This window comes from Trichechus manatus, unplaced genomic scaffold (genome assembly GCF_000243295.1).
Source record: "Trichechus manatus latirostris isolate Lorelei unplaced genomic scaffold, TriManLat1.0 scaffold00029, whole genome shotgun sequence".
NCBI lineage: Eukaryota > Metazoa > Chordata > Mammalia > Sirenia > Trichechidae > Trichechus > Trichechus manatus.
Window position 1 is genome coordinate 9,717,110 of NW_004443965.1, and position 13,543 is coordinate 9,730,652.

Sequence of the window (13,543 nt, forward strand, 5' to 3'; positions counted from 1 at the left end):
GTTTCAGAGAAGAATAGTATAAAATGTGGTGGTGGTGTTGCCTCGTGATTACAAAACCAGGTTACATTCAACACATCTAGCTGAGTTGTACTTAGGGGGTTGGCATTCTTTTAAGATCCCTGAATTGTTCTAATTTTTAAAATCTGGGAATCATCAAATAAAGTGAATTGCAAAAGAAAAACATTCACAAGGTCAACGATTAAAGAAGGGTAGTTACCTGAAGGCTATATAATAAACGGGTTAAATTCTGTATAGCTTGTATGATCTGAAAAATAAGACCGTAAGTGTCAAATTCTCAAAAAAGTATTCTTTATCACAAATAAAGAGGATGGTGGTATAATGTTTAGAGTATACATAGCTCACCTCTGACTGTGAAGAACCTGGAAAGCTTCTATATTCCACCTAAAATACATAAAAACATAAGAAAATGAATAGCCACTCTACTTTTGAAAAGCTGCACTGTAGTGTTCCAAAACGTCTGACTTCAGGTAAATCTCTTCACTCTCTAGACTTGGTTACCTCACCTATTGTGACTCCATTTCCTCCCAGAAATAAAAGCCTATTGAACTAAACAGTGACTTGATACCAAGAAACCTCTTTGTATAAATTCAGTGTTTAAGATGGAACTCTTCTCCCAACCACCAAGGAGTTAATCTTTAAAACAAAACAACATGGATGACAGTAAGGAGACCCTGCAAACTCTAAGTAAGTGACAATATTTACCTTGTGCAAACCACACTGTAAATTGAGCTCTCTGTGCCCAGGCTGTAGTTGTCTCCCAGGCCAGGCTGGCCCCTTGTGTCCTGGAGGCCAGATTTGGAAGCTCGAGAACATCACGTCTGGCCTCTAGCTCCCTGTCTCAGTGTTTGCAATTCATGAAGACCAAATAGCTAGTGACTGGTAGGAGAAACCAGACCCAGAGATTGTCCACAGGGGAGCTGTTAGCAGGCCTGCTCCATAATCTACCACTCCTCTGAGTCCACGGGACCTATGATTCCCTTAGTAGAAGTGCTGTCAGCAGAGAGCACGCGTGAGGCTACAGGAGACAATCTGCTCCTTGAGATCGGGGTCTATGCCTCATTCTTTCTATCTCTCACAACACACATTAAGGGTACAAGCATAAAGTGAGAGTTTTCAGTTTCCAAAATTAAACTGAACGTTTGCTTATTGATTTATTTTTTGTCTTCTCTCATTAGAATGGAAGCCATCTAGTAGCAGGACTTCATCTGTTTGTTCAATGCTATATTCCCAAAGCTAAGAATGATACTTGTCAAGTAATGGACACTCCACAAATGTTTGTTAAATGAATGACTATCAATTGAATTTGGTTATACTTCACTCAATAAATAAATATTGAGCATCCACTATGTACTCCTTATGCTATGGGAGATAAGCAGAATCCCTGTCCTGCTTGCTCTTGTCTGAGGAGATCTAAATTTAAGTGTAAGAAACGGTCACCCTTAGTAATGTTCTCAGGTAACTTTGGACTTATCACTAAATTCAATAAGCTCAGGGCTGATGAGGCTGTGATGAACTAGCCAGATTTCATCTTTCCTCCCCCGCTCCAAAACTCTCCCTCTACACTGCAGTTAGCAAATTCCTGACTAAGCAACACCTCTAATAGGGTGAAGACAAAAGATGGAAAAAGGAGATGAAGTTTAGAGTTGTTAAATCTGTGCCTAGCTCTATCAAAGATTTTATAATTTAGGATACGGACTGTACTGCCAACAATCCTGTTGTTCATGTTTTAGAGGGGTTCAAGAGCTCTCTGCAAAACTGAGGAAAACTCTGGAGCCTCTTTACTCCCCAGATGCCTTATAATCCTGCACAGAACTTTTGCGTATAACTCCAAAGTGTTCCCAGCCCCCTGGGGTCCAGGGTTCAGTGGATCCCAGGATGAGAACCCCATTTTATAGTGAGTTTTGAAGTGTTCTCTGTTCTGGTTCTGTCCTTTCCCATCCACACTCCACCACTTTTGCAATATGAAGATTGTAGGGTATAGAAGTTTTATAAAAATTAAAACATAAAAATTAACTCTTTTAAAAATTAAAACTTGTATAAAAATTAGAAACACAGAAATAAGTTGGATTATGAAAATGCTACATGTGATTGCTTATCTCAAAGAACCACTGGGTTTGAGACAAAGCAGGAAAGCTTAGCATCTTCTTTTCAACGGAGTTGGGCTGCCACCTTGTGGTAAGTGTGCATAGCTGCTGGTGGTGATTTAAACAAAGGGTTTTTGTCATTTGGGTTACAGATTTAATCTCTTTTATCTAATAATTTTTTAAATAAACCCTACCTTATTAACAAAGCTAATGGCAAAACATCATATCCATTATACACATTTTTAAAGTCTGATCTCAAGCACCCAGCCCTGTATCTCAGTTTAGTTTCTCAAAATGCCTTATTAAGAGCAAAGTTTTCCAGAAATGTAAATTTAAAGAGGAACCTGAACACTTAATCTCACTTATCCACCTGTGATTTAGTCATGGAAGGGAAGGACATTATTAGTGGGAGTTACCACCACTTTCCAATAAAAAGAAAACTATTACTGATCAACTCCTTTTTTTCCTTCTTTTTGCTATCAATACAAAAGCAGTTGGAAGTTATGAACTTAAAAGTTAAAAGCGAAGTCTGCACTGAAAAGGACAAAAAGCAGGAATACTTTATTAAGAAATAAGCTGAAAGATTGTTGTCAGAATAAGTAGAATAAAATATTGTCTTTCTATTTTCATTTTAGCCTGTGAAGTTTAAAAAAGAACACTAAGTTTAAAAAAGAACACCACTTTTTCTATAGAGTGATCATTTTTTAAAAATTCTTGGACTTAGTTTCTCAGTCATATGTAATATATATAAAATATATAATATAGAAAATATGTTACATATACAAGAGAAGATCTGTATATGTGCCTAATACCTGCCTATTTCATTGTGCCTAATTGTGTGGTAAATGTGCCCAATTCAATCTTAGATAAACCTAAATTCTTGAGCCCCAGATAATCCAAAGGAGGCAGACTAGTCACCCTCTAAAGCCGTATTTTTATTCCCTCTCTATAACCGATATCTTAATTTCATTTGAAATTAACAGGAAGTTTCAAACATTTAATTTTTAAAGACAGGGTTATAACCTAAATATACAATAATATACAATAAGTGAAACAAGGAGGAAGTGTTTGGAACCACTTTGCCCCCAACAAAAATTGGTCAGGTTAATTAAGTCTATAACAAATAGCTGAAAATGTGGCTGGTGACAGGAAAACAAACAATTTGAAAGGAGAGGAAGGTCAAAGAAGGTAAACAAAGCAAGAATATTCCAAAGTAAAAATTACTTCAGCCATGTTAGCACCCCCAGCTTGTCTAACGGCCCCAGAGCCCAGGACCATCTCTTAGCCAAAGAGTTGATAAATGTCATCAGTGAAAAGCTAAAGAAAGGCTCACAGTGCAGAAAGACAAGAAAAGAAGAAAGCGCAGACACACATATACACATTCAGTTTTTAAATCTTTTTAATAACTTTTCAATTGTTTCTTTGTTTACACCTACATGATTTAGGAGGAGCAAGAACATTTTAAGAAGAAATAAGTTAGAAAGTTTGAATATAGATAGTTAAATTGAGAACAATTCAGGGAAACACTTTCATTCCACTCACTGCTATTGACAGAACAGGACCTGAGGTAATTTTTATTATTATTATTATTATTATTACAGAAAGTAATTGGTACTGTTTACCAACAAATCAGTTAACAATACCTTCTCCCCTGCATCAGAGACTGCCAAGTCGGTTACAACACCCTGGGTCCTGGGATCCACATCCCAACAGCCTCTTCCTCCTGTCCCTTCTGTGACTAGTGCTGGGAGCGCACCATTGAGGCAGAAACAAAAAGGACAACATCAAACATCAGCCAGTAGACCAGGCTCTTTTGTATACAAGTGACATATATTTTGAAATAAGAGATTTCACAAAATAGTACCTACTGAATACAGTTCCTGCCCTCATGGAGCTTACACACTAATATACACCAAACTGACAAATGGCATAAATTATCACCTAATTTTTAATTTTTATTTCTTTCTTGCAGTGAAGCATTCATGGGATGTTCATGGGATAGAAAGGAGCGATTCTACAGCTTACTCTCACTTAATAGGAAAAAGACTCCTGGGGAGGATGAAATTTAAGACAGGTGCTATAGAGCAAAAGCAAGGTCTCTTGGCAGACCCAGGCACGACTCTAAGGAGATAGGTTTGTAAAAAGGCCCCCTGGTGACCAGTACAAGAGCCGCAGACAATAAACAGGGCTTAGAAAGAAGGAGGAGTCCAAAGGCAGGAGTGAGACGTTTTCTAAGAAGGGTGAAAATGGCTAATACTTTGTGATCTCAGTCTTACAAAAACCGAGAACCTCTCTCTGTCTCTGAATAACTTACTGTAAAACCATTTCCAAATGTACTTTTGTCTCACATTTCTTGCTTATGCTCTAAATTAACATCCACAGAAATAAGCCCAGAGATGTTTTTAAGTACCAAATACAGATTTCACTTTATCCATTACATCTCCCTTGGTGGGATTTTGTTCATTTGTTTACCTGTGTGAACTCAGTTAAAACTTATACTATTTTGGAGCCCTAGTGGCAAAGTGGTTAAGAGCTTGGCTGCTAACGAAAAGGTCGGCAGTTTGAATCTACCAGTCGCTCCTTGGAAACCCTATGATGCAGTTCTACTCTGTCCTATAGGGTCACTATGATTTGGAATCCACTTGACGGGAATAGGTTTGGTTGTTTTTTTTTTTTTTGGTTATGTTCACATTGCATTGATTAAAACTAGACTTCTCAAAGCAGTTTCTCACATAGGATTTCACCAGAACCATGTCCAATTAGGACTCTGATAAAATAAATACTCACTCTTTGACACTGTTTATACATTTTGTTTTTAATTCAGGTCATCTTGAATTTTTATTCTGGTAATGGAAGTACTTTTTTTTTTTTGTTTAGAATAAAAATATTTATGTCTTTGGAAAATGAAAGTCCTCTAGAACTCCAAAGGCCCCTTCTAATACAAAAAGACTGTTTTGCTTGTTTAAGCAGAAACTATTTCAAATGATATCATCTAAAAACTAAGTTCATTTTGCACAAATTGGTCAATGCTTATTCACTTACAAGGAAAGGAAATTATATAGGGATTATTTTTTTCCATCATTCAAAAAGATGGTCCCACTATTGAGTACTATTCTTAACTTTTAAGAAGATTCCAGAGGCATTACCAAAGAATTAGCCATTCCCTTTCTCTTCCTCCATCATAGAAATGAGGACAATCAAAAGAGGAAGGAAGCTGATGGTGAGCTCAATTAAGGCAGAAAAATGGAATGTAGGTCAGGTCCCCTGTTCCTGAATTCAGTTTCAAGCTGGTCTAAGGGCTCTCCAGCAGACAGAACTTTACAGAAAGTAGATTATATTAATCCAAGTGATCAGATGTGTTCAGGACTAAAAACAGGGGACCTTGCTTGGTCTCTAATGTCAGACTGACATGCGCCCAACTCAGAAGGAGCCAGTCCTCAAAGACAGTCATAGAACTGACCCACTCAGTTATAGATCTTCATTTAAGAATAGTCATTTTCCCTCAGCAATTTGATAAAGAGAACCAAACTCTTGTAGCACTACGTTCCAACCCAGAACTGAATAGGCCTTTGGGGTACAGGACCCTGCCAACCCGACCCTGCACCTCCCCTACGTGAATCTGATATCAGACCACTATAAAAGCCTCTCAAAAGCTCTAGCAGATGCAATGGTGTCCCCTTGGGACTCTCCTAAGTCATAGGAGATGTGCACACAGACAGGGAGACCCTTCATGCCTGCCCCGCAGGGAGGGAAGATATGGTCATGTGCTCAGAGCAGCTGCGGCAGTGGAGAAGGAGCCTCTCCAGCTGTCCCTGGGGCGAGGCTGAGAGCTGCAGATCCCTGTATGTATTTTTAGATAGAACTTCCTCAATGGCATAATGAGGCTCTTCTTTAAAAGGGAAATCACCCAGGGCAGTACAGCTCCCCTGATGAATCTGGGCTCTGTAGAAATGAAAAACATATGTGCCCATTCTGAAAATAGAAACTCAGGATTAGATTAAGCAGAACTTGAGAGGGGAAAAATAAATTATTGGTCCTGGTTTAAAAAAAAATGTATAGAATTAAAAAGCTGTACTACTTGTATATATCTTAATTAACCAAAGAAATTCTAAGACAATGTAATCCTCTAACCTCTAGCTACTAAAGACATTTTACCTTGTGCATATAAGAGCTTGTGGAAGTAAGGTTTTTACTACCCATACATGATGGAAAATATACTCTTTATGCTCTTATCTCAAAAAACTTTGTCGTATTGAATATTTAGATCACAACAATGCACATAACAGTATAATTAGGTTCTGAGAAATAACTAGACCAATTCTCTACATCCTATTTTTCTGTATTTAAAATATATTGAAACTGTGTTTTAATAAATGAATTCCAACCTGAACTATGATGATGTAGGTCAAGAATCTTCTAGCACTTCTGCCTTTAACCACACACCAAACCTCATACGTGTGTGTGTGCTGTGTGTGTGTGTGTGTGTGTATGTGTGTGTGTGTGTCTCTAATTTTACGAGTTAGTCTTCTCAGTTGGTATAAATGAGATTAAAAGTTTTTTTTCTCTAATGGACTGCAGGGACCCTTTTTGAAAAATCAAAAAGTAAAAAGAAGTTCTTTCAAAACTGTATTCAATAAATCGTATCAAAAACGAGCAAGGGTAGGGTTTGGGAAAACTACAAAGCTTGCCTGGGAAACAGAACAATATAACCCACCAACTTTAAGTCCTTGTCCTCAGAATACCACAGTCATCATTATATGTAAAGCAGGCTGGAATATTTATTCTCAGGTTTTTTCCTAATTTAAAAAAATACACGAAGTCCCCTCCAAATAGGGACAGAGGTATTGACTCCATTTTACGTTACTATTATATGTTTCATGGGTCATTTTCAGACTCATTAAAAAGGTCTGAATTTTCACTTACAAGCAGTAGAGAGTCCTGGTCCATCACTAGAACATCCTGATCCATCACTAGAACGTTCTAGTCCATCACCAGAACTGAGCATATCTGTCAGGCCAGATTCTGCACAACTTTCCTCTGATGATTGACTTACATCACCCATTTGTGAGGCCTTCACTGCAACTTGTAGGCTCTCAGCTAAGAAGAATAACAAAAACAAAAATAAATATGTATATATAATAAACAGCATAGACAGACAGACAGACAGATTAATCTAGACTACCTGTTACCTGTTGCCGTTGAGTTGGTTCCAACTCATAGTGACCCTAGAGGACAGAGTAGAACTGCCCCCACAGGGTTTCCAAGGAACAGCTGGTGGATTTGAACTGCCAACATTTTGGTTAGTAGCCAAACGCTTAACCACTGCACCACCGGGGCCCCCTAATTTACAGCAGGAATTAGCAAACTGTATTTGGCCAGTGCCTCTTTTTACACGGCCCAAGAGCTAAGGATGGTTTTCACATTTTTAAAGGATTGTTTAAAAGCAAAAACATACACAAAGAAGTATTTGCAACAGAGGCTGTATGTGGCCTGCAAAGACTAAAATATTTATTATCTAGCTCCTTACAGAAAAAAGTTCACTGACCTGTAATCTGGACCAGTACTTTTAGCATTTTTTATGATACAGAATTAATTCAATGGTGAAGTACAAATTCATTATATTAAAAAAAAATTTTTAATGTAATTTCAGTAAATCAGTACACTGAAAAAAACCTCCCTGTAATTCAATTAATTTAAATAGGATACCAGGCATTAAGATTTTAAAACCTGTTACTCAGAAATATTATCTGTTCTTCAAAAAAGTATTTCCCCAAAATTTGCCTAAAAAATACAGACTCCCAATCTTCGTGCCAGACCTACAAGATCAGACTCCCCGGGGTGGGGTGGGGGTGGGGGGGAACAGGGGATTTGCACTTCAGGCTACTCTGAGGATCTGGCAAGACTTGTAAACACCACCCAGGAACAAAACCAAACCCACTGCTGTCAAGTTGATTCCGACTCATAGCGACTCTATAGGACAGAGTAGAACTGCCCCATAGTGTTTCCAAGGAGTGGCTGGGGGATTCAAACTGCCGACCCTTTGGTTAGCAGCCGAGCTCTTAACCACTGCACCACCAGGGAACCAGCATGTAGAACAGTATGATTCTGAGGACTCTACAAATATTTCTAATGCTAAGAATCAAGGACAAGAGATATACATTTTGCAAGGAGTAAATTAGATTACTAAATAGTCAAAGCATTTTAAAAAAATAAACTGGTAACAAATAAATATTAAAATACTATGTCCGATGATTTAGTTCAATAAACACTCACTGAGTATCTACTCTGTTCTAGGGGCTATTGGGCATTTGATAGTCATTATGGTGAGTTTGCAGATTGGAGGAGGAAAGAAACATATACAAGTAACTATACCACAAGCACTAATGATACACTAAACATTAACTAAACTACAATACGCTAACTATAGTACATGGTCAGTTCTATCATTGAGCTATCAGGACATTATAAAGTGCTACAGTCACATGGAGGAGCAGGACAATTATATTAGCTAGTAGGATTAGGGAAAAAAATCTTTAAGGGTATGAAGGCTGAGCGGGGCCTTGAAGAATGAACAGAATTCAATAAGCAGAGATAGAAGAGGAGAAGGGAGGGAAGAAAAGCAGTCCAGTGGAGGGACTAGAATAAGCAAAGACTTAGAGTGACAATTCAGGGTGCATTACAAAACAGGCTTTTTTTCACAGAAACTAACTCCTTCACACTGATACGAATCCCTGCTAAAATCTAGGATTGGTATGAGTCAGAATCAACTCAATGGCAATGGGTTTGGTTCTTTGGTTTTGCTGTCTGGGCATTGATCAATGACTCAGGAGTAGCTTATCCAACCTGTGGCTCATCCAGTATCTCCATTGTTCTGAGTTCTCTTTTGAGCAGCTGGGTACACTGTTGCTCCTGGCACCTCCACCAGGTGGTGGGCCAGAGATATTAAAGCAGATGGATTTGCCTCACTGCATAAATGAAAGCCTAGGGGTGGGGGTGGAGGGTTAGGAGAGGACAAGGAAGTTCAAACCACTGGCCTAAATGGAGAGTGGGTGAACTATTCGATAAAGACTTTATCAAGGTTAACGACCACTCACTATCTCTTATCACTGGTTCGGTCCATTTGAAAGTCCTTTTGGCTTTATTTTTTTCTAAAATATATTCTTGAACATACCCATTTCTCTCTACTTCCATTGCCCATAGTCCTGGCCTAGACCAAGACACTAACATCTCTCATCTCAACTTCTGTTTTAACTGTTCCCTAACAGGTCTCCACATAAGCTAGTCTTCTTCCAATCATTTCTCCATTCAGCAACCAGTTCTTGTTAAGACATAAATGAGATCATGCCACACCCATGGATTAAAAGCTTCCAGTGACTTTCCATCACATTTGGAATAAACTCCATTTTTTTTTACCACAGCCTACAATGATGTGTTCCCATAAAGATTACAGCCTAGGAAACCCTATGGGGAAGTTCTACCCTCTAACACACAGGGTCATCATAAGTTGGAATCAACTTGACAACAATGGGAAGGTGGCTGAGAGCTCAAACTCCTTCCAGAAGGGGGGTAAACATCAAAATTTGGTGTCTGTTTTAAGCATTCTCAATTTTTTGCTGAAATCTGATGGACTTCTTTAAACCACAGAGCTAGCCTCATGACAAAGGAGTCTTGGTGGTACAATAGTTAAGTGCTCAGCTGCTAACTGAAAAGTCAGCGGGTTTTAACCCACCAGTGGCTCCGTGGGAGAAAAGAGCTGGCGATCTGCTCCCATAAAGATTACAGCCTAGGAAACCCTATGGGGCAGTACTGTTCTGTCCTATAAGGTTGCTTTGAGTCAGAATTGAGTTGATGGCACACAACAATACAAGTTATAGGAGAGTTTGGACTTTGTCTCGTTGTGTTGTATTCTCAGCACCAAGATCACAGCGCATGGCATAGTAGCTGCTCAACATTTGCTAAATTTGCCAAACCAAATCCTTTTTGGGGCAACTTACCTTCCTTCAGTGCTGCTGCCAGTAATGAGGCTGCCTGGGGAGGCTCTCCCGGGTCGGGTTTAATGAGAAGGTGGGGCTCTAGATGAACCTCCTCAAATCCACTCAATTCTCCAAGTTCAGCATAGATATGCAGCTTCTCCTCCAAATATGTGCAAATTTGCTGGTCTTGGTTACTGAGTATTTCTATGAAATAGTATTTACCATAAAGGTTATTATCACTAACATCAGTACAACAACTAATATGAAAATTCAAGTTACAAGATAAAGACATTGCTAATTAGCAAGCAGTATGGTCTAACGGGAGTCCCTGGGCAATGCAAATGGTTAACACACTTGGCAGCTAACCAAAAGTTGGCAGTTTGAGTCCACCCAGAGATGCCTCAGAGGAAAAGCCTGGTAATCTACTTCCAAAAAATCAGCCACTGAAAACCTTATGAAGCACAATTCTACTCAGACACACATGGGGTCACCATAAGTCAGATCAATGTGACGACAACTGGTTATTGTCTAACAGGAAAAGCACTAGTTGTTGAGCGGGATAGACCCAGGGTCAAGTCCTGATTTTCCCACTTAGTGACTGTGGCCTCCATCAGGTGAGTTAACCCCTCTCTGAGCTTCCATGGTCTTTTCTGTAAATAAAGCACTCAATAAATATCCATTCCCTTTCTCATTCTCCTATTCCAGAAAAACTTGCAAAGCTATTCTTTGTTTATCCGGGCTGCTTTCTATTAAGTCTAAACATTAAGCTCAGAAACGCAAATTGAGGTGGCACTGTCCATGCTGAGCGAGTACTCACAAAGGAAAACAATGCAAAGAATCTCCTCGGGCTGCAGCCAGTTTTGGCCAAAACCAAATGCGCTGGTTTGTTTTTGTTTCCAAACAACCAATTTCCTTGACCACCTTTGCATGCATCATTTCCCTCTGATTTCAACATGTCATAGAATTCTTAGCGCTCACAGGGACCTCAACTAGTATCCAGTCCAGGGATTCTCAGCCTTCTGTGCCTCAGAATCACCTGGAGGAGTTTACAGTAACTGCCCCTACACCCCTCCTCCCACAAATTCGGATCCAATTGGTTGAGGATGGGACCCAGGCAGCAATACTTTTAAAGACCTCTCCCAAGTGATTCTAATGTCTAGCCAGAGTTGAGAATCACTGAGTTGATCTAATTCCCTTATTTCACAGATTTAGAAACTGAGGAACAGAATAATTGGGTTCCTTGTCCAGTCTTAGTCATGACATGTCAGTGCCAGGACCTGGAATTAGACCATCAGCCAACAATGTCAATGCGCATCTGTACCACACTGCCCAGAATTGTTGTTTTATACATGTTATACACATACACTTTTATACACTTACAAAGTTTAATTACTAAGGCAGAAGGAAGGAGAGACTTTCCTCTTATTTGAGCACTTTCAGTGCCAATTTTGTTTGTTTTTAGGGGGTAAAGGTAGGTGGGCTTCAGCTGCACGGAACTGAATTAATCGTTTAGTCAAAACTCGCAGTCCACGACACCTGGGCTTTCCCAATGTGATGGTTAATTTTATGTGTCAAGTTGGCTAGGCTGGGGTTCCCAGTGATTTGGCCAAATGCTAGACTAGTTGCTATTCCGTGATGTAATATAATGACCTTCCATAACGTAATTTAATGTAATATAATTAATAAATCAGTTGAAAAGGGAGTTTCCTTAGGGAGTGTTCTGCCTCCAGACTATAAATAGATATTTTGGCAGAACTCACTCTCTCCTTCCACTCTGTACTCTGCCTGTCACCTGACCTATGGATCTTGGGATGCAAGCCTGCAAAAATCTTCAGCCTGCCACCTGAGCTACAGATTTTGCACTTGCCAGCCCACACAATCACGAGTCAATCTGTTGAAGTAAATCAATCTCTCTCTTTCTCTTTCTGTGTGTGTGTGTATGTATGTGTGTGTGTGTGTGTGTATGTATACATATACACACATGTGTATACATATAGAGAGAGGAGAGATATAAAGATATATCTGTGTGTGTGTGTGTGTGTGTGTGTGTGTGTGTGTGCGCATGTGTGTATCTCACTGGTCCTGTCTCTCTAGAGAACCCTGACTAAGACACCCAACATACAAGGAGAATGTCTCAGCCAGGGAGCCACGGTACCTGCACCATACCTTGACACTGCTGAATTTTGGTCATTCTTGCTTCAGCTTTCCGCCTCTCTTCATCAGATTCACTTGTCCTTCCCCCTTCTTCTTCTGGGCAACTTTAAAAGACAACAGTCAAGGAAGACAATTGAAACCAAATCCAAGTATCTTTAGGTTCATTAGAAAGACATGGGAACTTGGCAACAGAAACATCCATAACAAATTCTCCTTTATAAAGGAGGAAAATCTAGCATAAAGAAACTTCATCTTGGACCCAGTCAAAAGACTCGGTTTTCCAGAGTATATAAAGGAACTTCTATAACATAACATGAAACCCTGGTGGCACAGTGGTTAAGAGCTCAGCTGCTAACCAAAAGGTAGGCAGTTCAAATCCACCAGCTGCTCCTTGGAAATCCTATGGGCCAGTTCTACTCCATCCTATAGGGTCGCTATGAGTTGGAGTCGACTCAATGGCAACAGGTTTGGTATAACATAACATAGCTGTCAAAGACAGCAGTATAGGATAACTCAAATACGCCAACAAGCACACAGATACACAAGTACACACTCATACACATACACACACTCACACATACCCCCCACAATACCAAGTCTGGCATTAGGTACAGCCAAAATAAGAATTTTTGCTTTCTGCTACATTTGAGTAGTTCCATTCTTAATGGAGGTAGAGTAGAAGGGTTGGAGGGGATGCGGGTAGAGTACCAAATTGTGTGGGGTGCGGTGAGGTGGATCAACTTTTATATAACATCACTCAAGATCCAACTAATCAAGTTACCATTAAAAATAATCACTTCCCATCTCCCACCCCCATTTATAAAAATGCTCCTTGCACAAGTAATCAGTAAATGCGCTTAGAACACGTAGATCCACCAATCTAAAAACGTTTATTGAATGACTTCTAGGTGCTCAGCACACAGAAACATAAGACATGGTCCCTGCCCTCAAGGGGCTTTCAATCTATTTGTATATGAACATATACATAAAAAAATATATAAGAGCTACAAAGCAGTATATGACAAGTGCCACACAAATATTTTAGAGAGCAAGTGTTAAAAAACTGCAGGTAAGAAAGAGACCACTCTGACTGAAGAGGTCTTCAGGAAAGGAGGTGAGACATGAGGTGCACCACAGACAGACAGGACTCAAACAGGCAAAGGGGAGGTGAGGGCATTACATGCAGGGAGGGATGGAAGACAAAGCTGCAGATGAGGGGCTATCGCAGGCAGGTGCAGGGGGCAGTGAGCAGATCATTCTGGATGACACAGAGTTTTCATACAGGGGAGCCATGGTTAGAATATTTTTCCC

General features: G+C 39.6%; 1 protein-coding gene across 1 annotated transcript in view; it reads right to left on the reverse strand.

The window, feature by feature from the left end:
- ARHGEF28 (Rho guanine nucleotide exchange factor 28) overlaps positions 1-13,543 on the reverse strand; it is a 138,408-nt gene that overhangs the window by 41,977 nt on the left and 82,888 nt on the right. Inside the window, exons 20-25 of the mRNA XM_004374500.2 lie at positions 12,245-12,336; positions 10,100-10,282; positions 7,029-7,202; positions 3,749-3,849; positions 364-402; positions 218-265 (exon numbers count right to left, since the gene is read on the reverse strand). Of these exons, the coding sequence (XP_004374557.1) occupies positions 218-265; positions 364-402; positions 3,749-3,849; positions 7,029-7,202; positions 10,100-10,282; positions 12,245-12,336 (637 nt within the window). The remainder of the gene's footprint in view (positions 1-217; positions 266-363; positions 403-3,748; positions 3,850-7,028; positions 7,203-10,099; positions 10,283-12,244; positions 12,337-13,543) is intronic.